This window comes from Vicia villosa, unplaced genomic scaffold (assembly GCF_029867415.1).
Source record: "Vicia villosa cultivar HV-30 ecotype Madison, WI unplaced genomic scaffold, Vvil1.0 ctg.000163F_1_1, whole genome shotgun sequence".
NCBI lineage: Eukaryota > Viridiplantae > Streptophyta > Magnoliopsida > Fabales > Fabaceae > Vicia > Vicia villosa.
Genome location: NW_026705046.1, coordinates 1,318,685 through 1,346,418, shown reverse-complemented (window position 1 = coordinate 1,346,418; position 27,734 = coordinate 1,318,685). Strand labels below are relative to the sequence as shown.

The 27,734-nt window shown below is 38.6% G+C and overlaps 1 protein-coding gene across 1 annotated transcript; it reads right to left on the bottom strand.

Annotated features, from left to right (window-relative positions):
- Positions 1–9,695: 9,695 nt before the first annotated feature.
- LOC131624859 (hydroquinone glucosyltransferase-like) lies at positions 9,696–16,183 on the bottom strand. The gene has a single exon (XM_058895781.1). It carries the CDS (start codon positions 16,062–16,064, stop codon positions 14,649–14,651), a length of 1,416 nt encoding a protein of 471 aa, XP_058751764.1. The 5' UTR covers positions 16,065–16,183; the 3' UTR covers positions 9,696–14,648.
- Between the last annotated feature and the right edge of the window lie 11,551 nt (positions 16,184–27,734).

The following is a 27,734-nucleotide window of genomic DNA, read 5'->3' as shown; positions in this document are numbered from 1 at the left end:
CTACCAAAAATTCACTCTATTTGTGCTTATGACTTATCATTATCATATATGTGTTAATATCTATTTATTCATGTTTTTATTCCTTTTTTTTTTTTATGTTTCCATCTCACTAAAAAGACTCTTCTGACCAGGACCGACCCAATTCGTTTGGATGCCTAAAGAAAATTTTAAAATGAGTCATTTAAAATAATAATTTTGTAATTGTTAAGAGTTGAACTCAAGACCAAAAGAAAAAGAAACCTAAATTTTAACAACTCAACTATGATAATTTATGTGTTTAATATGTCATTATATATTATTATAACAAAATAAAAAAAATTGAGACCTTATTTTAAAACCAAATGTTTGAGGCCTAAAGCCCTGGCCTGACCCTTGAGCCGGCCCTCTTCTGACATGATGATATTATCTCATTTACATAGTTATCAGAAGGATCTTCCCGGCAGACTGTGTTTCAATTTTTCTTTTCATGGTTGCAACTTTATGTGGTTTTGTTTTTTTTGTTTGGAGTTATGGATAGACAGGGTGGTCTTAGACATTATGGGCCGAAATGTTTGTTCACAAATAGCGTGGGAAAATAGACAATGAAATGGAGTCTAGTTATCAATTACAACCACAATCACACATTGATATGTCACCCCTACCACCATAATCTCAATTATAAATTTTTTGGGGGGCTTCATTGACATGTAATTACAGCCATAATTTCATGATCATGTTGTTGCTCGCCAATGGAAGACATGTTCTTCCAATGTCCATCTCTTTCCAAGTAGCAACAACTCAACAATATATGAAGGTGAGGTTTTTTGTGTTTTGGTGTTGTCTTGATTATGAAATCAATTTTTGGTCTTCTACATGTTCTACACAGGGCAAGAACCTTCCGGTGAGGTACAATCATGTTCCTGCGTGAACAATCCTCCACCAACATGTGAGGCCAATGAAGCTACTTGGAATAACTAGAATCAGCCTACACCTATACAAGCTAGTTAAGTTTGTTATGCTTGTAACTAACTTGTTTCTAGTGGTTAGAGTTAGTTGGGTATGTTCTATAAGCTACTTGCATATGGAACTTAGTTCTCTTATAAATGTAGTTTGTACAAACTATTTACATTCAATAATGAACATTTCCTTTATTCATATTACCTTTATATGTAGCTGAAAATCGAGGAAATTAAAGACAAGATAAACTAGCATAAGCCATAAAGTGTGAATTAGAGTAGAATCACCTTATTTTGTAAAGTGTGAATTATAATACATGTGAGATATTGGATCGAACTCTAGTATTGTCGAAGGGTAGCTTCTTGGTTCGACAGTTCGACAGAGTTAAGCATGAAGTCGAAGGATTGTTCACATGCTGGTGTCGAAGTGTGCATGCTGTAGTCGAAGATGGGTCTAGCATGCAGATGTCGAAGATGCTAGGGTTGTTAGCATGTTAAATTAGGTTTTAGTGTTTAAACCCTAATTTGTTAAGTTAGCCTGTTTATTAAGTTGGCTTGTGTAATGGGCCTTGCTGAAAAAGCCCATTAGTTAGTATGTTAGGTTTTATTATAAATAGCATACTAGTCTCTCATCATTGCTAAGCTGCAAATCCTAATTTAGGGTGAGAGAGGTTATTTGTTATTCTTGTAAACTTGTAATCTTGTTTTAAGAGAAAGTGAAAGAATAGCAGTTATAACCAATTCGTGTGTTCTTATTCTCTTCCCTAATTCCCTATTATACTTTGTTATTGGTATCGTTTTTCACAACAAATTGGTGCGGTGAGCGTGGAGAAGATGCCTTCAACAAAGTATGAGATTGAAAAGTTCACCGGAGTGAATGATTTCGGTCTGTGGCGCTTGAAGATGAAAGCCCTACTGGTTCAGCAGGGTTGTTTGGAAGCGTTGAAGGGAGAGGCAGCCATGAATGCAGAATTGACGGCAGCGGAGAAGACGAATATGATCGAGAAAGCACACAGCGCAATTTTGTTGAGCCTTGGTGATAAGGTTCTCCGGCAGGTATCAAAGGAGACGACGGCATCAGGGTTATGGGTGAAACTTGAAAGTTTGTATATGACCAAATCGCTGGTAAATCGACTCTACCTGAAGCAAGCTTTGTATTCATTCAAGATGATTGAAGACAAAGTATTGGCTGAGCAGTTGGATATGTTCAACAAGCTGATTCTTGATCTTGAAAATATTGATGTGAAGATCGATGATGAAGATCAAGCGCTGTTACTATTGTGTTCTTTGCCTCGATCACATGCTCACTTCAAAGAAACTCTCTTGTATGGAAGGGAGTCCCTGACGTTTGAAGAAGTTCAATCAGCCTTGTACTCTAAGGACTTGAATGAACGAAAGGAGCATAAACCTTCGACTGTTGGTGAAGGTTTGGCCGTTAAAGGAAAACTCTTACGAAAGAATGGTAAGTTCGACAAGAAGGGCAAAAGCCAGTCGAAGTCTTACAGTGGCGAAGCATCTGGCATTCGATGCTATCATTGTAAGAAGGAGGGTCACACAAGAAAGGTGTGCCCTGAACGCCTGAAAGATCATGGAGGTAAGGATAATGGCAATGCAGCCATTGTTCAAGATGATTTTGAATCATCTGATGTTCTTGTAGTTTCAAGCAGTGACTCGAGAAGAGAGTGGATTATGGATTCAGGATGCACTTGGCACATGACTCCAAACAAAGACCTGTTCGAGGAATTATGTGATCAAGATGGTGGATCAGTATTGCTGGGAAACAACAAGGCTTGCAAGATTGCAGGTATTGGATCTGTTAGATTCAAGCTCCATGATGAGTCAATAAGGTTGTTGACTGAAGTCAGGTATGTTCCTGATTTGAAGAGAAATCTGCTTTCTCTTGGTGAATTCGACAAGAAAGGATATGTTTTCCAAGGAGAGAAAAGTATCCTAAGAGTCATGAAGGGTTCGAAGGAAGTCTTGAGAGGCGTGAAGAAACAAGGCTTGTATACCCTTGAGGCTGAAATTGTAAGTGGTTCGACAAATGTTGCATCCACGAAACCTTTGTCGAAAACAGAAATCTGGCACATGAGATTGGGCCATGTCAGTGAAAGGGGTCTGGTCGAATTAGGGAAACAAAATCTGCTTGGTGGAGACAAAGTCGAAAAGCTGAAGTTTTGTGAACCCTGTGTACTTGGAAAATCTTGCAGAGTGAAGTTCAACAAAGGCAAACAAAGAACACATGGATCCCTTGATTACATCCATGCTGATCTTTGGGGGCCTGCAAGGTGTCCATCACATTCAGGAGCAAGGTATTTTCTATCCATAGTAGATGATTATTCCAGAAAATTATGGGTATTCATCCAGAAGACTAAGGATGAAACTTTTGAGAATTTCAAAAGTTGGAAGACTCTGGTTGAAAATCAGACTGGCAGAAAAGTCAAGAGGTTGAGAACCGACAATGGCCTTGAATTTTGCAATGAGGCATTCGACAGTTTTTGTGCTGCCTCTGGTATTGCAAGGCATAGAACTACTGCAGGTACTCCACAGCAAAATGGTTTGGCTGAAAGGTTTAATCGAACTATTTTGGAGAGAGTCAGATGCATGTTGACTAGTGCCGGTTTAAAGAAGGTGTTCTGGGCTGAGGCTGTTTCGACAGCAACATATCTGATAAACAGATGTCCTTCGACAGCGTTAGATATGAAGACACCTGAAGAAGTTTGGTCGGGACATCCACCAGATCTCGACAAACTGAGAGTATTTGGCTGCATAGCCTATGCTCACATTAGGCAAGACAAAGTCGAACCTAGAGCTCTGAAATGCATGTTCATGGGATACCCTGAAGGAGTCAAAGCTTATAGGCTATGGTGCCTAGAGCCAGGTCACAGGAGGTGTATCACCAGTCGAGATGTAGTTTTCAATGAAGCTGAAATGGCTTTTAAGAAAACTGATGATGTTGGTCGAAGTACAGAAACATCTGACGAAGAGCTGGAACAGGTAGAGATTCCTGTTGAGGTGGAGCATGTTGATGCTGAATTGCATATCCCAGATGAAGTCGAAGAAGAAGCAGAAGATGCTGAAGTTGAGGAAACTGACGATGACTACCTATTGTCGAGAGATAGGTCGAGAAGAGTCATTAAGCCACCTCAAAGACTTGGATATGCAGATCTTATAGCTTATGCCTTAATCTCTGCAAGTGAGGTTCTAGACGAAGAACCTAGAGACTATAAGGAAGTTATGAGGAGTCGAAATAAGACTGAATGGCTGAAGGCCATGGATGATGAGATGAAATCTCTTCATGATAATCATACTTGGGAACTGATCAAGAAACCTGATGGGGCAAGGTTAGTCAGCTGTAAATGGATTTTCAAAGTTAAGGAAGGAATTGAAGGAGTGACGTCGAAAAGATACAAGGCAAGGTTAGTTGCAAGGGGTTTCACTCAGAAAGAAGGTGTCGACTTCAATGATGTGTTTTCTCCTGTTGTGAAGCATAGGTCCATTCGAATGTTGCTTGCCATGGTGGCACAGTTCGATCTTGAACTGGAACAGATGGATGTGAAGACTGCGTTCTTGTATGGTGATCTAGATGAAACGATCCTGATGAGGCAACCTGAAGGGTATGTCGAAAAGGGGAAGGAAGATTATGTGTGCAAGTTAAAGAGATCTTTGTATGGGCTGAAACAATCTCCTCGACAGTGGAATAGGAGATTCGACAAGTTCATGGCACGCATAAGTTTCATTAGAAGTCAGTTCGACCACTGCGTTTACTTCAGATTTCGACCTGGTAATTCATTTGTTATTTTGTTGCTTTATGTGGATGATATTCTCATAGCAAGCAACAATGTTGAAGATGTGACGAGGGTGAGGGCTGAACTCAATAAGGAGTTCGATATGAAGGATCTGGGAGCTGCTTCCAGGATTCTTGGAATTGACATTCGAAGAGATAGAAAGAAGTCTAAGTTATGTTTATCTCAAGAGGCATACCTACGGAAGATTCTTGAAAAGTTTGGTATGTCGAATTCGAAATCAGTTGTGACTCCAACAAACCCTCAATTCAAGCTGAGTATTGATCAGTGTCCCAGTACTGATGTCGAAAGAGCCTATATGAATAGCATCCCATATGCTAATATAGTTGGTTCTTTGATGTATGCTATGGTCTGTACTAGACCCGACATAGCATATGCAGTAAGTCTTGTAAGCAGGTATATGGCGAACCCTGGAAAGGCTCACTGGCAAGCATTGAAGTGGATTTTAAGGTACATAAATGGGTCTCTGAATAGAGTCCTAATTTATGGTGGAGCCTTGGGTAAAGATAGTAAAGCAGTAATAGAAGGATATGTCGACTCTGATTATGCAGGTTGTATGGATTCCAGAAAATCTATTTCTGGATATGTTTTCACTATGTTTGGCACTGCAATTAGTTGGAAAGCAACACTTCAGAAGGTTGTTGCTCTATCAACCACTGAACCGGAGTATATTGCCCTAACTGAAGCTGTGAAAGAAGCATTGTGGCTTGAAGGTTTTGCGAAGGAGCTGAAACTTCAAGGTCGAGGTATCACTGTTAAATGTGATAGTCAAAGTGCAATACACCTGTCGAAGAATTCAGCCTATCATGAGCGAACTAAGCACATTGATGTGAGGCTGCATTTCGTCAGAGGAGTAATCGAGCGTGGAGAAGTCCAAGTGCTGAAGGTTTCGACTGAAGACAATGCTGCTGATATGATCACCAAGACATTGCCGAGTTGCAAGTTTTTCCACTGTATGCAGTTGATAAAGCTGCATGAAGAAAGTTAGTCTGTTCCTTGACGTTGTAGAGTTAGGTCCAAGGTGGAGATTTGTGAGATATTGGAGCGAACTCTAGTATTGTCGAAGGGTAGCTTCTTGGTTCGACAGTTCGACAGAGTTAAGCATGAAGTCGAAGGATTGTTCACATGCTGGTGTCGAAGTGTGCATGCTGTAGTCGAAGATGGGTCTAGCATGCAGATGTCGAAGATGCTAGGGTTGTTAGCATGTTAAATTAGGTTTTAGTGTTTAAACCCTAATTTGTTAAGTTAGCCTGTTTATTAAGTTGGCTTGTGTAATGGGCCTTGCTGAAAAAGCCCATTAGTTAGTATGTTAGGTTTTATTATAAATAGCATACTAGTCTCTCATCATTGCTAAGCTGCAAATCCTAATTTAGGGTGAGAGAGGTTATTTGTTATTCTTGTAAACTTGTAATCTTGTTTTAAGAGAAAGTGAAAGAATAGCAGTTATAACCAATTCGTGTGTTCTTATTCTCTTCCCTAATTCCCTATTATACTTTGTTATTGGTATCGTTTTTCACAACAATACAAAATAAGGTGATTTTAATAGTGCATATTTATCATAAAACTTGTTTGTCTATACCAAATTTCTCCACTTGAGTGCTAATTGAGAAAGAGTCTTTGTAGAAGACCCATCTTCTTTAAGTGCACTATTTGCAGCTTCTTTCAATTCTTTCACTCTGTTTCCCATTTCCTCACCTTCTTCCCCTTCTATGAGACACATGATCAGTATAGCAATTTGATCTTTTTCCACAATACCGTTTTTATTAAGTTTTGGCCTCAGTCCCACTTTGAGGCCTTCACTAAGAAAAGCCGCATTCGTTCTCTGCTCAGCAAAAAGAGGCCCTGTGATTAGTGGCACACCATGCACCACACTCTCTCAAGGGTTGAATTCCAACCACAGTGAGTCAAGAACCCACCAACTGAACTGTGACTAAGAATTTGAATCTGGGGTGCCCACGATGGAATGACGAAACCTTTTTCCTTGGTCCTCTCCAAAAATGCATTTCTGATTTTTTGGGGAGCATTTTCGGAATTGCATAGGATATTTTTAAACCCCATAGGGTGAGTTAAGAAACCTTCCTTGTAAATTAACTCAAAATTTCTCAAGGAGCAAATGCAGGACAAGACTCTCCTCACATATTAATCCAAGACTTCCACATGGAGCAGACGCAAGAACTCATCGGGCTCTCTGTGCATAAAGAAGATCTCATCTGAGTGTATGAGCTGAAAGGCCAGAATCCACTAGGCTCTCCGTGTTAACAGATGATGCTTTCGGTGTGAGCTCAAGGCCGGAACCTCCAGGCTCTCTATGTGTAAATTTAAACTCTCAGTATGACCACAAAACCGACACCTTTGGGTTATCTGTTCTTCAAAGCAGAGGGCTTTGGGCTCTCCGTTCTTCAAAAATCAAAGGGCTACAGAAGACCTCAACGTGAAAACGCAGGACGAGAAACTGTTGGGCTCTCTATTCAAACTTTCTCACTACGAAAAGACACTCTGAACCCGTCGATAGAGATAAAGCAACAACAGGGTAAATGGTGGAATCCAAAACATACAGAAGTTGTACACTTAACGGGGTCTAATGATAAAACAAAAGCATTTTCTAAAGATAATTCAAGCTCTATCAGCTTCTGAAAAAGTCATAAGAGTTAACTCGGTCATCAGCTAAGAAACCTCCTCAACCCAACCAACCAGACACCCGCAAATAAGAAGACCTCGACCGCACTTCAGAGAGGACAATCCAAAAAGAGTCGAGCTATAAGCGGCTTACACTAAGGTAGAGAGATCGCAACATTAGATGACAAGGGTGGGCATCGTCATTAGATCAACTCAACTCGCAATAATAAGATCGACACGGCCAAACTAGGCCTGACCACAATAGATTGAAAGTAATCCTTAAAAGATTGTGCATACCACAATCCGTCACTTAAAATATCTCGCCCCAATTATCCTCGTTAAACATTAAAACACTAGTTCCCATGGATACTAAGAGATAGTGGCCATATATGAGTTGGGAGAAGGGGGTCAAGCATGAATAGGTCGACCCGTTATGATAACTTTAGAATGAAGATAAAGGCATGTCTTTCTTTCTTAAGCATCTCGATCCTATAGGCCTCATACTTAAGGTGTTACATCCTAGTTAAAGTTAACGGGTAGGGTTAATTATTGAGTCGTAAAGTAGCACGATCAGACAAGATCAAGGCTTTTTCTCTAAGCATTTCTCCCCTATGAGCCTCATGCTTGGATGAACTGTGTACATATCCATAAACTTGGGTCGGATCTATACCCTGACTCAGAAGAGCTCGCTAGATCTCATAGACAAAGAAATTATTTTGGTAATGCACATTAAACAGTTATGAAAGGACGATCACATACAAGGAAGCATGTGACTTTAATCCACTTAATCCCCTTAATAAGACAAGGGGACAAGAATTTTAATAGCCAATAAATTGGTCATTAAGTACTTAGAAGTTAGAGATCCTATATAAACGGGTCTGCATCACACATAAAAGACAGACAATTTGGAGATGAGTTCTCCATGCAAGGTTAGGTCTCGCTAATGAGATTAAAATTGAGCCTCATTGATCTCACTCTGGTGAGGTACAATCATGTTCTTGTGTGAACAATCCCAGGGCCGGCCCAATATATATTGAGGTCTAAGGCGAATTATACAATAAATTTTTTTAATTATTAATAATAATAAAATTACAAAGTAATTTTCATTTAAAAACTAATTTTTTTTTCTAAGTTTGTAAGATGTAAAATTATTTAATAAATTAGTATAATTAATTTCGTTTAAAAATTTCATTTTCAACGGACAGAAAAAGTCAATTTTTTATTTTTATTTTGAAATATTGATTATTTTAATTAAGATTTCATTAATTTTAATTTTAAAAACTTCTTTTTAAATGCACCGTCCATATAGAAAAAACAATTACTAACATTAGTCTATAGACAAATAGATATTTTTAAAATAATCAAGTCTATTTAATCATTGATTAGGGGATAAAAGTTTGCAATCTAAGAGTTGTTGCTTCTCTTCTCTTAAAGCCTCACAATTTTTAAAATTTATATTAATTGGTGTATTAATTTGGTATTCGTGTTATTATTCTTAAACCTTTTAGTTCTATTTGCCAGGATATTTGAATGATCTAGATAAAAATAATTTTATTTTTAATATCAGTAGATTTTTATATTTTATTATTAAATATAAAATAAAAACTATTATTACATTGTTCAAATTTGCTATAGAATGAAATATTGATTAGTCTATTATATATAAGTTTAAAATGATTTTTGAAAACTTTTATGATTTTGTTGATGATAATCTTAATAAATTATTATTGTTTACGAATAATACATTGATGCATGGGAGATATCAATTTTTTTTTACAATGATGAGTTTACGAATAATATGTTTATACAAATTAATGGATAAATTTATTGGCATCAGTAATACAGGTAATGAATATACTAGTAGGTTTAAATTAATGTTATAAAACAATATAGCTAATGGTTGAGAAATAACTACAGCATAGACATCCAATAGAATTAAAACACAGTATATTAAACTTATTTATTACTACCTTATTGAAAAGGGCCAAAATAGTAACACTACCAATATTATTTAAAAGCTATTGAAGTGTCTTTTTACAATGAGCTCCTAGTAATAATGGCTAAAAAAAATTGAAATTTAGAGGCCCTAGGCAAAGGCCTAGTTTGCCTACCCCTAGGGCCGGCTCTGAACAATCCTCCACCATCTTGTGGGGGGTATTACACAATGAAAATTTCTTTAGCCACCTCCCTATGGGGGTCACCCCCAGCGAAAAATCAAAACTACCCCTGCTTCGGAAATGAACTTCCGAAGCGTTTTTTTTTTTGAATTTTTTTTGTCTTCGGAAATGAACCTCCGAAAATGTCAAAACCGTTAATATTTTCGGAAGTTCATTTCCGAAAATATTTCTGCATATACAAATTTCCCTCCTTCACTATTTCATCATTTTTCTCCAACACTTTTCCAAACCCTCTCCAAAACCCAATCAATCTCCATCCATTTTTCGTCCTAAAATCAAGTTTCAAACCGTTGATCACGTTAAAGGGAGCATAGAAAGCTACAATTTCAGGTAAACATCACTTATTTCATTCCCTATTTCACTACATTGATTCAACAAAATTCTGCTGAACACTGATATAATTCGGAAGTGCATTTCCGAAATATGTTACCTAACATATTTCGGAAATGAACTTCCGAAAATAGGCATGGCAGTAAAAAAAAAACAGTTTTGGCCAACTTTAGATAATTTATTCATTTGTTAGGTATGGTGCATCCGGACAACATTGTGCAAGACGATGGAGTATTAGTTCCAGAAATTGTCAACGATAATAACGATCCGGTTATTGACGTTACTCCTATGATCAATGCGGTCGATGTTCGGCAACATTTTACAATTGATCGGAGCTTCGGCGGTCGCGAACAATTGCTTGATTGGGTTCGGAAGGAAGCTAACAAAAATGGATTTGCAATTGTTATTTTAAGGTCGGACAACGGAAATAGTAGGCGGAAAGCTTTCGTTGTTTTGAATTGCGAACGGGGTGGTAGTTATGTACAATCAAACCGGGTGCTAAAACACGAGGACACGGGGTCGAGAAAGTGCGGGTGTCCCTTTAAGTTGCGTGCTACTCGGAGGGTTGATGATTTGTGGCGGTTAACCGTAATTTGTGGAATTCATAATCATGCCTTGGATGTCAAGTTACACGGACATCCAATGGCGTGTCGTTTGTCCCGCGAAGAGAGGAATGTGATATCGGACTTAACGATAATCAAAGTGGCGCCTCGCAACATACTTGCCGATATGAAGCGTAAGAAACCGGATAGCGTTTCAAATATCAAGCAAGTTTACAATGAACGGCACAATCTCAAAGTGTTGAATATGGGTCCTCGGTCGGAAATGCAACAACTTTTGAAACTACTAGGCGATAACAAATATGTTTCAAGCTTCCGAACCTCCGAGGACAAAGTTACGGTGCGTGATATTTTTTGGACTCATCCCGAAAGTATCAAATTATTCAACACATTTCCAACCGTTCTTGTGATGGATTCGACGTACAAGACAAACAAGTATAGGCTTCCGCTTCTAGAGATAGTCGGTGTTACCTCGACGGACAAGACTTATTCGGTGGGGTTTGCTTTTTTGGAGTGTGAAAAAGAAGACAACTTTACGTGGGCCTTGGGAATTTGCAAGTCTTTGTTAGTTGATCAAGCGGTTATGCCAAACGTCATTGTCACCGACCGGGACAATGCTTTGATGAATGCGGTCGATACCGTCTTCCCGACATCTACCGCTTTACTTTGCCGGTATCACATAACTTGCAACGTGAGAAGCAAGTTGAAACCCGCGGTTGGGACAAAAGATAGGCCGGATGAAAACGGTAAAGTTGTTAAAGCCGGTGTTGTGGTTGATAGGATAATGGCGGCATGGAGGGAAATTTTGGATGCCTACTCCGAAGATGTGTATACCAAGAAATTGGTACACTTTAGGTCATTGTGTGGTTCCCTTAAGACTTTTTGTCATTATGTCGAATCCACCATTCTTGACAAAGTTAGAGAAAAAGTCGTGTGCGCTTGGACAAATCGAGTTAGACATCTTGGTTGCACCACGACTAACCGAGCTGAATCCGCACATGCGGTCTTCAAGAGGTGGTTGGATGATAGCAAGGGAGATTTGTGTCGGGGATGGGACACCGTGAACCAAATGCTTGAAAATCAACACAATGAAATTCAAACATCGTTCGGTCGGAGCAAGACGGTTATGGAACACCGGTTTAAAGGGCAAATTCTATTCTCCCAATTGATTTACAACATATCTCGAACGGGTTTGAATTTTTTGTTTCATGAAGCTAAGCGGTCGGAGACGACGGGGCCGGATAGTTCATTATGTGGGTGCACGATTAGAAAGACATACGGCCTACCATGTGCTTGTATACTTGCAAAAAAAAGAATTTGAATTCACCCATACGCATGGATGAGGTAGCCGACCATTGGAAGAAACTTCGTTTTGATGATTTTGACCCGCCGAAAGAAAATGACTCCAAAATCACCATCTCCGACGAGTTGGAAGTGATATTGGAGAAGTTTGCTAAAGCGGACGACACAACAAAAATGCATATAAAAGAACAATTGCGAAAGTTCGCATTTCTGGAGACCACCGATTTGAAACCGCCATCTCAACCGGTTAAGACTAAAGGTGCACCGAAAAAGTCCAAAATTACACAAGATGACACATCAACAAAACGATCTCCTTCCTACTTTGAACATGTTGATGCATCGTTACCGGAAATTCATGAGACACCTAAGTCCAAGTGTAGTGGTAACAAAGGTGCCCGTATTTCGAAGCCACCTCGCACACCGCCGATAAAAAAATCACCCATTGTCTACATTGATGAGATGCCACTTTTTATGCACAAATATATCGATAACATCGTTGATGTTGGAGGAGACGGCAATTGTGGATATCGGGCCGTTGCGGGTTTGCTCGGTAAAGGGGAAAATAATCACACTTTAGTCCGACTGGAACTTCTTGGGGAGTTGACTTCGTATCGGGACATCTACGGCCGACTATATGAAAATCAAGAAAAGTTTGCAAAAATTCATGATTCACTTGTTCCACCACTTACCGGTATCGCTCCGGTCTCGAAGTGGATGTCATTCCCCGATATGGGTCATCTCATAGCAAGTGCATATGATATTGTATGCGTCGATTTGACGAGGTTTGGACTATGTGAGACTTTCTTTCCACTTCATAGTCGACCGCCATTGGACTCGTCGGGCCGAATCATATGCATCGGGTATCTACGATCGCGGCACTTCGTCCAAGTGTTTTTGAAACCGGGGTGTCCTATACCGGCTACTTGTTGTCAATGGACCGCACATCGTTCAAATGAGGCGGAGACTTGGCCGGATCCTTTTGTTTCAAGAATGGCGGAGTTTGAAGAAATGATGAGCCAAGAGCGCGAGCAAAATAGAGAGCGGTCGAAGAATGAGCCTATTTTGGACTTAGGATCCACCGATTGGTTCGGTGAATTTTAGTTTGTTCCGGATCGTTTTTTGTATGTATTGTTGTTTATCATGTAAAATCGGACCAATTCAATACATTTATAATATAATTATGTTTTATGACTTGCTTGTCTAATTTATGGTTAATGTCAATTCCATATGTTCAATTTAGACAACACACTAAGCAATCAACAAAATGCAAAATTTATGTCTGTTTCTGCATAATTCGGAAATGAACTTCCGAAATATGCTAGTCTGCCTCCTATTTTCGGAAGTTCATTTCCGAAATGTCCCCTGAGGCAGGATAAGGTTTGTTAGGCCATCAATGCTCCAATAAGTCTATAAATACACACTCTTCTTCATCCTCTCCACACCACAAAACACAAATGACACAAACCTACCCCCACCTAGCATTCATCTACTTTGAAACCGGCTACCCGATGCCGTTCCAATTTCGCTTCTCGCGCGACACGCCGTTTGCGGAGTTGATACCGTCGCTCAACACGCTTTTGCACTATCCCGAGAATCGAAAGGTTGTCAAGCTCGAGTACCGCTCGCCATCGCTTAACGACGAGGGAGGCATTAAGTTCACACTTTTTGAGATCAAGAACGACGAAGATTTGGCGGTTTTGTGGACAACGTTCGACCGATTTTCTTCGAAAGGCCCGATCGAGTTGGACGCGAAACTTCAAAGATCGGCGGACGATGTTATCAAAATGTTGACTCATCCCCACCTACCTGTGATCAACAATATGTAACTTTAATTATATGTAATATTATCGTTGTAATCTTCACCCGATTAAATAAAGCGAATTGTTGTTGTTTTTCATTTTCTTCTGTCCAGACATATTTTCGGAAGTTCATTTCCGAATTCCCCAAGGGGGGTGCGTTCGGAGATGAACTTCCGAAACACCACATTTTCTGAAAAAGTAACTTTATTTCGGAGATGCTTCTCCGAAATCAATATTTTATATTAAAAAAAACACGTTTTCGGAGATGCATTTCCGAAAACACCTTTTTTAAGAAAAAAAGTACAGTTTCGGAATTGAACTTCCGAAACAAGGGGTATTGTGGTAAATTCACCAGGGGTGGGCAAGAAGGTTGGGAGGTGGGTGAAGAAATTTTCTTACACAATATTGAAGTCAATGAAGCTACTTAGAATAACTAGAATCAGCCTATACCTATAAAAGTTAGTTAAGTTTGTTATGCTTGTAACTAACTTGTTTCTAGTGGTTAGAGTTAGTTGGGTGTATTCTATAACCTACTTGCATACATCGGAGGACTAACCAACATATTACCTTTATATGTTGCTGAAAATAGAGGAAATCATTTCCGACCAAAACAATAAATATTTGAAACATGAAGATAAATTAAAATTAAACTATGGTATATATTGATTTTTAGTGTTGCATGAACAATATTATGCAGTCAATAAATGGACCTAACCTTCTCTTACTACTAGCCAAGAGAGTTGTTATAGAAAATCAGATGAAAAAGAGATTTCAATTATAGTATTGGAGAATCAGCAGGCTTTCTACCATGTTTCATTTGTGTAATTCTCTAAGTTGCAATGTGTGCTATCTTCATGAATCTTAAAACTGACAGCACTAATTGAAACACTGTAGTGCAGATTATCCATATTTTGTTGGTTTAGGTGACAGGAGTTCCTATTTTGTTCTTGTGAAAGTGTACCACCACTCCCAAAAGACACATACAAAACTGAACAAGGTTGATGTTTGTCCAACCTTGTGAGACAGGATACATATTGCCACAATAGGGGGTCTCATAATGGGTGCACAACACATATAAAAGATAAGATAAACTAGAGTAAACTGTGAAATAAAACATGTTTATCTATACCAAATTTCTCCACTTGAGTGCTAATTGAGAAAGAATCTTGGTAGAAGACCCATCTTCTTTAAGTGCACTATTAGCAGCTTCTTTCAATCCTTTCACTCTATTGCGCATTTCCTGGCCTTCTTCCCCTTCCATGAGACACTTAATCAGTATAGCAATTTGATCTTTTTCCACAATACCGTTCTTATTAAGTTTTGGCCTCAGTCCCACTTTGAGGCCTTCACTCAGAAAAGCCGCATTCGTTCTCTGCTCAGCAAAAAGAGGCCATGTGATTAATGGCACACCATGCACCACACTCTCAAGGGTTGAATTCCAACCACAGTGAGTCAAGAACCCACCAATTGAACTATGACTCAGGATTTGAATCTGGGGTGCCCATGATGGAATGACCAAACCTTTTTCCTTGGTCCTCTCCAAAAATCCAGATGGTAGAAACTTCAAAGGATCAACATCATTTTGTGCTGAAAGATATGCACCATTGGCTGCACTGCTTGGTGATCTTACAACCCATAAGAATCTATGATCACTCAATTCCAAACCCAAAGCTAACTCATAAATTTGTTCTTGTGAAAGTGTGCCACCACTCCCAAAAGAAACATATAAAACTGAACAATCTTTCTGTTTGTTCAACCATGACAGACATTCCAACCTATTAGCATCATCACCATACTTTGTTTGCATTTGGATAATGGGTCCAACAGCATACAAAGGAGGGTTTCCACTTCCTTCTTCTGCCATTGCTTCTATAGGACCTTTTTCCATTTCTAAGAAGCTATTAACAATAACACCATCAAAAAGACGGAATCTCTCAACGCGTCGGAGTAAGAATTTGTAAGACTGACTTGATCTATCTTGAGCTTGATCAACTAGATCGCGACCATGAATTGGTACACAACCTGGTATTTGAATAGCATCTGGCAGATCTCTATACTCACATGATGTTTCCTTATCCAATTTAAGAAAATATAAGTACGAGGACAAAGCGGTGACTCCAGAAGGAAAGTAAACATAGGACAACATATTGAATTCCTTAGCCAAATCTAGTGCTTCGGATGCAAACGAATCAACCACCAAAGCAACAAAGCGTGTCGTTAAAGTTAACGATTTCAAAGCCTGATGTATAGATGACAATGAATGATTCACTGTGAGCTGAAGTTGTAATGCTAAAGCAGACCCTTGAGGGAGTAATAGGTCCTTGGGATCCACTGGTGGAAGAAAAGTACAGATGATGTTTGATGGAAGGGTTTGAAGGATAGTTTTAGAGGCAGTTGGTGGCGAGCCAAGTGTAGGAATGAAACATGTGACATGAAAATAAGGATGAAGGTGAACAAGTAGTTTGGAGAATTGAAGAATAGGTACCAAGTGGCTGTATCCAACACCTGCAACAACTGCAATATGAATCCTTTTCTCCATGGAAATTTGTTGGAAAGTTTCTTGAGTACAAAGCAAATTGTTTTTCTGATCTAAAAATGGTAAGCCTTTCTTTTTCGGTGACTTGTGAAAAGAAAATAAAAACAAAACTCACCTACCTATATATGTGGTGCTACAACAAGTATCTATTTACTTAGGAAGTATTAAATGTTATATTATAATGATATATTAGTATTAAGCATATGGATTTTTCTTATTTATCTTATATTATAAATTGTATTATATTTGATTGATTATTTATATTTCTTTTTTCTTTATACATATATCTAAAACTTGTTAAGGTTCAAAAAAGGTTGCAGCCGTAAAAAAAATAACCCTACTAGCAGTTTTAGAGAGATCGATTAACATGTTGGGAGGGGTGAAAAATATTTTAGCGGTCGATTCAGGGAGAAATTTGAAGATTGGCAAAATTACAATTTTTCAACATTTTTTGTGTGCCATCTGAAACGCGTGTTTTCGGCCGTAAATGTCACATAGTTTTTGATAAATTGGGGTATTCTTGAGATTTGATAAAAACTTGATGGATTTAATGGTTGTTTGTTGCATTTTTGTGGTGTTCTACATTGATATAATGTACTTTTGTGAGGTTTCGGATCGAATTTGTGTGTTGTTGGTTGGTTCAACAATGTTGACAGAAATTGAAAATAGCGTCGAAGACATTTAAAAGAAGTCCATTATCGAGTTCGTTACTATTTCTACAAAATTTACTGACATCAAGCTCGATGGGGATGGTGAGAACTATGTGAGTGGAAGTTAGTCTCGGAGAAATAAAAAAGGATAGATATTTGACACAAATATGTCCAAATACAACAACAATATGAAATACAGAGCATAGATTCATTTTGGCCTTACTTGTGAGTTCTGTCGATAAATGAGTTCAATCGGACTTATTACTCACAGTAAGACTAAAAAAGAGTTGTGAGATTTTTTAATTTTTATTTTTGGTGAATCTGATAAATTAAATCACATTTATGCTCTTTTGCAAGAGATTTTCCGCCTCAAACAGGATAAACTAAAATTGATAGATTATTTTCTAAAGTTTAAAAAGAGCAGTAAATGCATCTGGAGCAGTGTGTGATCAGATTGACCTTGAGAGAAACCATGAGAGAGAAGTAAGCTGGTCAATTTTAGCCATCGTAGAAAAAGCCTAAAAGTAATCCAAACTTTCAGTTTGATTAAATCTGTCTGCAAATTATAATCACATAATCCGTAATTCGGGTCGCTACGTATTTGCATCAAAACATAAAATTATTCTCATATGTCTCATCAGCTTAACAAAGGATTTAACCGGTATCTATATCCTATACATTTATACCATGTCTTAAAGAAAATAAGGATAACAAAGGGATCTCATCAAGTTAATGTAGGATTTAACCTTCAACATGCAAGGTCCACTAGAAACTAGTTAATAATACCCGTTGCTTTATATATAAGACATTTCCCTTTTTAGATTCATTGAGTAATCAATGTATCTAATATGTATATTGACTAGATACATTAATTATTCAATGAATCTAGAAAAGTGAATTGTCTTTTATATAAAGGAACGGAGGTAGTAGCTTCTACATTTGTAATATATTTTAGGGTTTAATATACTTCACCCCCTGCCAATATAGCGAGTTTTGGTTTACGCCCCCTGAAGTTTTTTTTTTATTAAATGCCCCTTATAAAACCCAAAACCTATATTTACCAAACCCTTTTACCATATTTGTTGACCGGGCTTTGATTTAATTGGTGATGTGGCAAAAGCTACTTGATGACATGGCCATTAGAACAACATCACTCCTATCATCACTTCCACCATCACCATCACCACCACCACCACTACTACCTCTCTACTTCCTTCACTCTCTGAAAATGGCCATTAGAACAACAACGCAAACAACATCATCATCATCAGCATATTCCATGTATCCTGCCTCTTTGAAACGGCTTGTGCTGTGTGGGTAACAAACTTTGTAAACTTTTTTTAACTACATATTCCAATATATACATGATGTTTTGAAACGCAAACAGCATCATCGTCATCAGCACAGCAACGCAAACAACATCATCATCATCAACTTCCATTAACGTGCCTCTTCCGTTCGCAAAATCGGCAAATTGCAACGTAACTCAACACAGCCAACGGTTTCAGTATGTCACATATATCTATCAAAGTGACATTCACACACAATAACAAACAGCACAAACATCTACACACACATCATTTTTTAACACAAACACATTCACACACACAAACAAAATGCACACACACATTATTACTACAACAATAGACACCTCACGCACAGTCACACTTAATATCATCCACACACACAGAACAAACATCTGCACAGCCACACACACACAATAACAATGATCATATGTTTTCATTAACATGCACAAGCACACAACAACTACTATTTCATTGTGAACAGAAAATCACCACCGTATAATGCTTAAACATCAATAAGACAACAGACACTTAAATATAAAGTAGATCCACGCACAATAGTTAAAGCACAACAACAATCAAATTGCGTATATAGGAGAAGATAATGTTTTTAGCTACGCAACCACAATCAGTGTAGAATACATTCAGACAAAGAGCAAGATGCACACACAACACACAGTTCAAAAATAACAAGACACACTTGTAAACAATGATGTTACATCACACTAACACACAACACAACACAATATTATAACAATGCAACAGCATGCATAGTGACACGTACAATTGTCAGGCAATATTACTAGCATATAATCACACACCAACAATTTTGATATGAGAAACAACACTAAAATACCATACACATACATGCATCATGCTGCATAAGATACAATACATGGTGTTATAATACACACGAATACATGCTCATGCATATTATTAGTATCACTCAAAAACGCAATTATTAAGAGCATGTTTGCATAAACTACTAAGTACTGAGAATCGCAACCCAGCCTGAGCAACTCAAATCAGAAAAATAACTCAGCTACACAGTGTCAACAATACGTGAATGCAAGCTGATGCGAACCCCACAATAACAATCTGAACTCAATCATCACTCATGGCACTCAACAAACAGATTAAACTATAGAAACACATCGTTTAATTGAGGTTGCAACATCGCATCTTCGACATCAACACCGTAGCGGATCGCAACAACACCACCTCAGTTTTGATTTGATCTAGCCGCAACCACAGTGATCAACATCATCATCACTGTTCCAGCATTAGACGCAACATCAACAACGATCCGCAGCATCCTCCAATTTGTAGAATGCACAACATCACCATTCGGTACCCCTTGTTTTATTTCTTGAATTTTCTCATTGTTGATGCTTGAACATATTATTGCGTGAGTATCTTTTGCTGTTAAGCTATTGTTGTTGTATTGATTTTTTTTTGAAATTATAATTTGTGATGAGAGATGAAAGTTATAATTTGCAAAGTTAGTTCGAGAATCGCTTGTTGATAAAGCTTTGTTTATACAACCTTTTGCCACATCATCCAAAGTCAAAGCCCAGTCAGCAAATGTGGTAAAAGGGTTTGGTAAATCCAGGTTTTGGGTTTTATAAGGGGCGTTTGCTAAAATAAAACATTCAAGGGGGCCAAACCGAAACTCGCTATATTGGCAGGGCGTGAAGTATATTAAACCCTATATTTTATCAATCTAAAAATGTCAGAAATAAAATCACTATACAAGGTGAATAATGTGAATAGAAATCAAAATCACTATACTAGTTAAATAATGTAAATAAAAATTATTAGAATATATTATTATTATTATTATTATTATTATTATTATTATTATTGTTCTGGATTGGGTCGACGCATGGCCCAAACACAACGAGAGGCCCAAATTCAGCCTGATCCAAGGGAAAGCCCAATCTAGCTCCTTGTCACCAGGGCTTACACCTCTCCGGACAGCAGGCAAGTGCCACACTGGGTTCAACCAGGCAAGTCCACGAGTCTCTCGGGCAGGACTTTGGACCGAACTTGGCTTCCAATCGGGCCTCGAGCAGGCACTCCCAACGAGCACCTCCACCTACCCTTTTTGCCGAGGACCCTCCTCGTAGAGTTCCTTCACCACACTATCCTCCGGATAAGGCGGGGTCCACGTACCTCCGAAAAGATCGCATCTCCCCTGAAACTTTGGAGCGGTTGACCAAGGATGGAGACCATTTTGGGCCTGGACATCCAGTCCAATGTGGAGATCTTGGCCAAGCACTGGGGACTACAAATACCCTCTTTCACTACAAATACACCTTGTATTTGCACTCTGATTGCTCTCTTTTCTCACATTGGCATCGGAGAACCTTGCAAGTACACCCCGCAGTTCACAGAAGTCCAACATGTTGCAGACCCTGACGATCTTCCTGATAAGGTAAGATCAATTATTATTATTACTATTAAAATATTATATTAGACATCTCTATTTATAGAATAGTGATTATTGTATAGCAAACAAATATGAAAATTAATGTTGTATATATATCATTGGAAAATAAATAGAAAGACACCACTTGTGATTCTTATATGGTATCAGTAAGATTTATCCAAATATCAAACCCTAAACCTTAACTCTCCGTATTCTCCTTCTTAACCCTAACAACGCCTCCCCAACTTTCTTCTTCCCAATATGTCCAACGACAACCACTCATCTTCCTCTCCTACCCAAATCCACACATACTTTCTCAAGTTTGTCACCACAGCAACCCCACCACCTCATATTCGCCCCACTTTCACAATCTCAAACATTACAAATTTCATCAAAACTACCTTGAGCATCGAAAAAGGCCAGTATGACACATGGCCCGAACTCTTCAAAATCCATGCTCGTGTTCATCAAGTTATTGATCACATTATTTCGACGGAACATGCATCATCTCCCAACCTGAAAACCATCGATGATCGCTAGCATTGTCTAGATGTTATTGTCCTTCAGTGGATTTAAGGTAATGTATCAGATGACCTTCTTCACACAATTATCGAGCACGATTCAACCGCAGAATAATCATGGAACCAGTTGTTCAATATCTTTTATGACAATAAATTTTTTTTATAGATATCTACCTAGAGCAAGAATTTTCGAATGCTTGTGTGGAACAATTTCTTGATGCCTCCACCTACTATCAACATCTAAAATCACTATCAGATCAACTCTGTAATGTCGGTTCTCCCATGTCGAATTAAATGCTTGTACTTTAACTCATCTCTGGCCTCATTGGTGCGTACGTCACAGTCGGATCACATATTCATCACATAGATTTTCTTCCCTTTTTTACAAAGCTTGTTCCATGATTATCCTGGAAGAAACAATCAAGGAAAAGAACACAGCGTGTTCAGTTGAGAACTCTGCTTTCTTATCCTCTCAAGATGATGTTTCATCCTCGGTAAGTTATAACTACAACAAGAATTACAGCATACGCACCAATAGTACTCTTGGTGGCTGGCACAATGGCCGCAACGGTCATGGAAAGGGAAGACATAATGGTCAGGGTGGAAGTCGCTCTTAGTCACAATAGCAACAGTGGTTTCCATCTCTCTATCAATAGAAGTCATAGGCATATCCATGACAACGGTAACACTCCATACTGCTTTCACGATTAACGACTGACCCCACAAACCAACTCGAGTTTTTCAACCTGATTTGTCCTCACTCACACACTTCTCTGGAAACTTTCCAGAAGGTCATCCATTCAAATACTACTCCTAGTCAAGCATGCTTAACTATGGAGTTCTTATATGTTAGGCTACCATAAAAGAAGATCCATATAAACGTTCCTTTAACCATGCAGTCTCATACTTGCACAGCCTTAGGATCTCTCTCATTCCGATGTGAATTCTACGACCATTCTTCGACCTAAGGAGTGTCTCATTGTCATGCCTCTTGCATCGACAATCACTCCTATCTCTCGTTGGCCTTGGGTGTTACATTCCCACCAACTTCCGCATGATTCATCCTCGAACCACGTCATATTTAAGGGGTCTGGCTCTAATACCATTTGTAACACCCTAGACTGCTTTCAGGATTACTGACTTACCCCACAAACTAACACAGGTATTTTTACCATGATTTGTCCTCACTCACACGCTTCCTGAAAAACTTCCTAGAATGTCACCCATCCAAATACTACTCTAAGTCAAGTACTTAACTGTTGAGTTCTTATCTATTAGGCTACCGAAAACAAGATGCATCTTCTTTTGGGACCTTTTGGGAAGTTTCTCAAAAAGCGTGTGAGTAAGGACAAAGCATGCTGAAAAGACCCGTGTTGGTTTGTGAGGTCAGTCGGTAATCGTGAAAGTAGTCTAAGGCGTCACAACAACCATGGGCAACTCCATCATGCCCCTATCCGACAATAGGTGTGTCACCGAAATAATCTGACATACTTGGTCCTAAGCCTGAACAAGTCCATATAGCCACTACTTCATCGACTTCCACCAGTCAGCAAGCACCACAATACTATGTTCTGACAGACATCCAGGCTACTATGCACACTTTCTCCATCTCTCCTCCTGATGTTCAATGGTATATGGACAGCATAACAACTTCTCATATGACGGGAAATGGAGGTAATCTCACATCTTATTCTAATATGAGTAATCATATTACTGTTGGAAATGGTCATCATATCCTGTTATAGGTTATGGACATGCATCTTTACCCAATTACCTAATATTAAACAATTTCTTACATGCATTAAAACTTGTTTCTGTCAGAAAATTTACAATTGATAATGATGTCTCAGTTGACTGTCACCCTTTTGGCTTTTTTGTGAAAGATTTTCAGATAGAAACACTTTTAATGAGATGTAACAGTTTTAGTGACCTTTACTCCATTCGTACAAGACAAAACACAACAACATCACCACCATCTGCTTTTGTCGCTTCATCTACAGAGTTATGGCATAGTCGTTTAGGACATCTAGGAGCTCCTATTTTAAACTCTCTTCATTGAAACAAATTTTTTCTATGTAATAAGTTTCTAAATGATTTCTTTTGTCACTTTTTCCACTTGGGAAACAAATAAAATTTACTTTTCGTAATTCTTTGCCATTTACTTACATACCTTTTGACATCACTCGTAGTGATATATGGAATTCTCTAATATTAAACTTCGGAGGGTATCGTTATTATGCATTATTCCTTGATAATTTTACAAACTATTTATGGACTTTTTCAATCTCAAACAAATCACAAGTACATTCCATTTTTTTACAATCTCGTGCTCGCATTAAAACATAATTTGAACGTGAAATAAAATATTTTCAATGTGGCAATGACAAAGAGTATGATAACTATCTCTTTCAAAAGTCTTGTGACTAAATCGAATGTCCTTTAGAGTTTCTTATCCTCACACCTCCCCTCAAAATGGAAAATTCAAAAGAACAATTCCTACAATCAATAACATAATCCGTACCCTCCTTGCTCATGTGTCTATTCCACCAACTTTTCGGCACATGTCCTTCAAATGGCCACTTACCTACACAACATACTTCCAAATAAGAGACTCACTCTCGATTCACCCACAAAAATTCTCTACCAAAAAGACCCGACCTATTCACACCTTCGAGTATTATGATGCCTTTATTATCCCTTAATTCCTTCCACCACTAGGAAGAAACTCTAGCCTCGGTCTATACCATGTGTCTTTCTAGGATATCTGTCTAGCCATAGAGGTTATAAGTGTTATGAATTGTCAAGTCTCAAAATCATTATTGAAGGATAGAAAAACACTTAGAAAGGGGGGGATTGAATAAGTGTGACTTTAAAACTTGAATGATAAAAATAAATTGCACAATTATTTTTATCCTGGTTCGCTGTTAACGAAGCTACTCCAGTCCACCCCCGCAGAGATGATTTACCTCAACTGAGGATTTAATCCACTAATCGCACGGATTACAATGGTTTTCCACTTAGCCGCAACTAAGTCTTCCAGAGTCTTCTGATCACAACTTGATCACTCCAGGAACAACTGCTTAGTTCACTCCTAAGACTTTTCTAGAGTCTACTGATCAACACGATCACTCTAGGCTTAGTTCACTCCTAAGACTTTCTGCTCAGCCAACTGCCAAGACTTCCTGCTCAGCCAACTGCTAAGACTTCCTAGAGTATACTGATCAACACGATCACTCTAGTTCCTTACAACTTAATGTAATCTATTCAAGAGTTTACAAATGCTTCTTAAAAGCGATAATCACAACTGTGATATTTCTCTTACAGTTTAAGCTTAATCTCACTAAGATATTACAACAGCAATGTAGTGAGTTGATGAAGATGAAGATTCTGAGTTTAGATTTGAACAGCGTTTCAGCAAGTTAATTTGAATTGTCTTTGTTCAGCTTCGTTAACCTTGCTTCTCATCAGAACTTCATATTTATAGGCGTTGAGAAGATGACCGTTGAATGCATTTAATGCTTTGCGTGTTCCGTACAGCTTTGCATTTAATGTTATACGCTTTTGTCAACTACCTCGAGCCTTGTTCACGCTGTGTCTACTGACGTAGCCTTTAGTAGCTTTAACGTTCCTTTTGTCAGTCAGCGTAGTCTGCCACGTGTACTTCCTTCTGATCTGATGTTTGTGAATACGACGTTTGAATATCATCAGAGTCAAACAGCTTGGTGCATAGCATCTTCTGATCTTCTGATCTTGAAGTGCTTCTGAGCGTGATACCATCTTCTGATCTTCAGTGCTTCTGATCTCATGTTCTTCTGATGCTTCCATAGACCCATGTTCTGATTCTGCTTCGACCATCTTCTGATGTCTTGCCAGACCATGTTCTGATGTTGCATGCTGAACCATTTGAGACACAACTTCTGAGCGCTGAATTATGCGTACTCTTTATATATTTCCTGAAAGGGAAATTGCATTGGATTAGAGTACCATATTATCTTAAGCAAAATTCATATTATTGTTATCATCAAAACTAAGATAATTGATAAGAACAAATCTTGTTCTAACAATCTCCCCCTTTTTGATGATGACAAAAACATATATAAATGATATGAATTTGCGATCAGAAAGAGTAGACGGCAAAAGACAAATTACACAGCTATAGCATAAGCATATGAATATGTCTCCCCCTGAGATTAACAATCTCCCCCTGAGATAAATAATCTCCCCCTGAAATAAATACTCGAAGAACTTTAATAAAAGACTTCCCTGATTATTTCGGTAGAGACGATCATATAAGCTTTTGCCTTCAGAGAATTCATAGCTTCTGACTTCTGCTTCCATTGGACAGCTTCAGAACTTGAATTTCGTTAGATCCTTAGAACACTCACAGCTTCTGACTTCTGCTTCCATTCAGGACAGCTTCAGAACTTGAATTACTGGATCTTTTAGAACATTCACATCTTCTGATTTCTGCTTCCCTCGGATAGCTTCAGAACTTTGAATGTCTACCAACATCACTTCATGCTAGATTTGTATCAGAACATTGTTGAATGTACCAGAGCATCATCTGAGCATCTCTACATCCTGAAATGTTACAGAACAAAAACTAAACGACAAAGGTCAGCATGAACGAGTTAGAACATAAAATGTATATTCAAATACATGATATGTATCAGAGCCAAATGTATCAGAGCATTTAGGCTACAAACGTGTATCAGAGCAAATAATGTATCAGAGCCATAACATTATATGTATCAGAGCAAATAGAATTTTGTCAAAACAGGATAGACAATGATATTCAAATTCTATTATCAGTGCTTCTGATTCATTCTTCTTTCTTGCTTCTGATCTCTGAAGCTTGACAGCACTCAGCTTGCTTCAGTTTCCATGAGCTTATTCCTTTTACAGAATAACGCTTCTTATGGTTTTGCTTCTAGTGTTTGCTTCTTGAAGATTTTCTTCACTTCTCTGTACCTGCAAAACACTTAAACCATATAGAACTTGCAGTTCTTGTTAGTGAATGTGTGGGAGCCTTTACCAGCAACTGATAGATTTAATCAAATCATTTATCATTTATCTTCTCCCCCTTTTTGTCATAACATCAAAAAGAATATTTAAAAAGATTCAGATGCATAAGACAGATAGAAAACACTGGAATGTAAAACAAAGAAGGTTTTTCATTGATAATCAAAAAAAAAAAAAGGTGTACAAGACCGGAATGCAGGAAAACAGATGCAACAAGGAAGGGAAACAACAAAGACCAAAAGACTAAGATCCTAGCCTACGCAAAATCCGCGCCAAAACATCATGAATCCCGTCAGTGCTTGTAGCTTGCCTTGTCATGAAGGAACGAAACTCAGCATTGGTTGCTTCTTGCGCGTCCAAACGAGAAGCCAGCATAGCTTGATTCTGATGAAGAGTTTCCAAGGTCTCCATCATAGCTGAGGTTTCACCAGAAGAAGAGGCACCAGTATTTCTGCCCAGAGGGACAGCAATCTCAGCAGGGTGATCTTCTGGAAGATCTTCAGCTTGTGCATCTCCCATTTCCTCATCTGAGTCTGACTCAGAAGGAGCCTTGGCATATTCTGGTTCAGGCAGCTCAGAAGTTCCATCTTCCAATGCTTGAAGAATAGCTGCTAGGTTTGTTGGAGGAGTAGGACCAGCAACTTCAGCACGATAAACCACTACTGGAAAGACCATGTGAGGTGCTTTTTCAGAAGGGTTCATTCTGAACCAGTTGAACAGCCACTGAAAATCTCCAGTCAGCACAGGAAACCAGAGCACAGAAGATCGGGGTTTCCATACCACGATATCTCTGCAGAGATTTTCTTCTTCCAGCTCATCTGCAGGTATCTTCTCTTCAAGAACGCTTCTGTTCCTGATGAGACAGTGATGGCTGCTCTCACCAACTTCCAACCGGAGACCACGAACACCAGGAGCTTCAGACATAATCCTTCTCTGAGTGTCTGTAGCTTTATCCAGAAAATCCTGACGAAAGGTATTCCAGAGGTTGTTTGTAGCATACTCATCCAGATGATTAAGGTGAGCAGCACCTAGAATCTCCATCCAGCCATTTACATCAGCATGTAAAAGCTCCAGATATGTTTGAGTGGTAGGGGTTGGAGGATTGACAGTGAACCTTGAGTCGGGAAGAACAACACTATAGGGATTAGGTGTTCTGGTGGGAAAAGGGTATGAGAGGGATGAAGAAATATCTGATGGAAGGGTTAAAAGAGAGGAGATATCAGATGGTGAAGAAGGTGGTTCCGAGAGGATGAATGAGGAGGAAGAGGTGGTGGAGGTCTTTGAAGAGGGAGGTGATTGACGGGAACCATCAAAGGGTTGATACACTTTGAGAGGGTCATAGGAGATCCTAACTCTTTTAGGTTTGGTTTCTGGTTCAGCAGATGCCTTTCTCTTTTGTTTCCTATCATTGTCTTGATTCCCAGAGCTTGACGATGGATTCATGATGAACTTTCAGATATTGGAAACTGCTAGGGTTTATGATATGAAAAGAGAGAGAGATGAAAAAGAAACCGAATGCAGAGAGAGAGAAATATGAGAGGGAAAAGAAACGTTTGAAGAGTATAAAAAGAAAACTGAAGAGAGTAAATGATGAAAAGCATTTAATGTTACGTGACATGAGGAGAGATAATAATGACAAAAGACGTGATTTGCACAGTTACCTAAGTAGACGTCCCCTCAACTGCACGCACGCTTGTCCAGGAATGGTGAACACGTGTTTACCATCTGGATAGCCAGTTACAGCT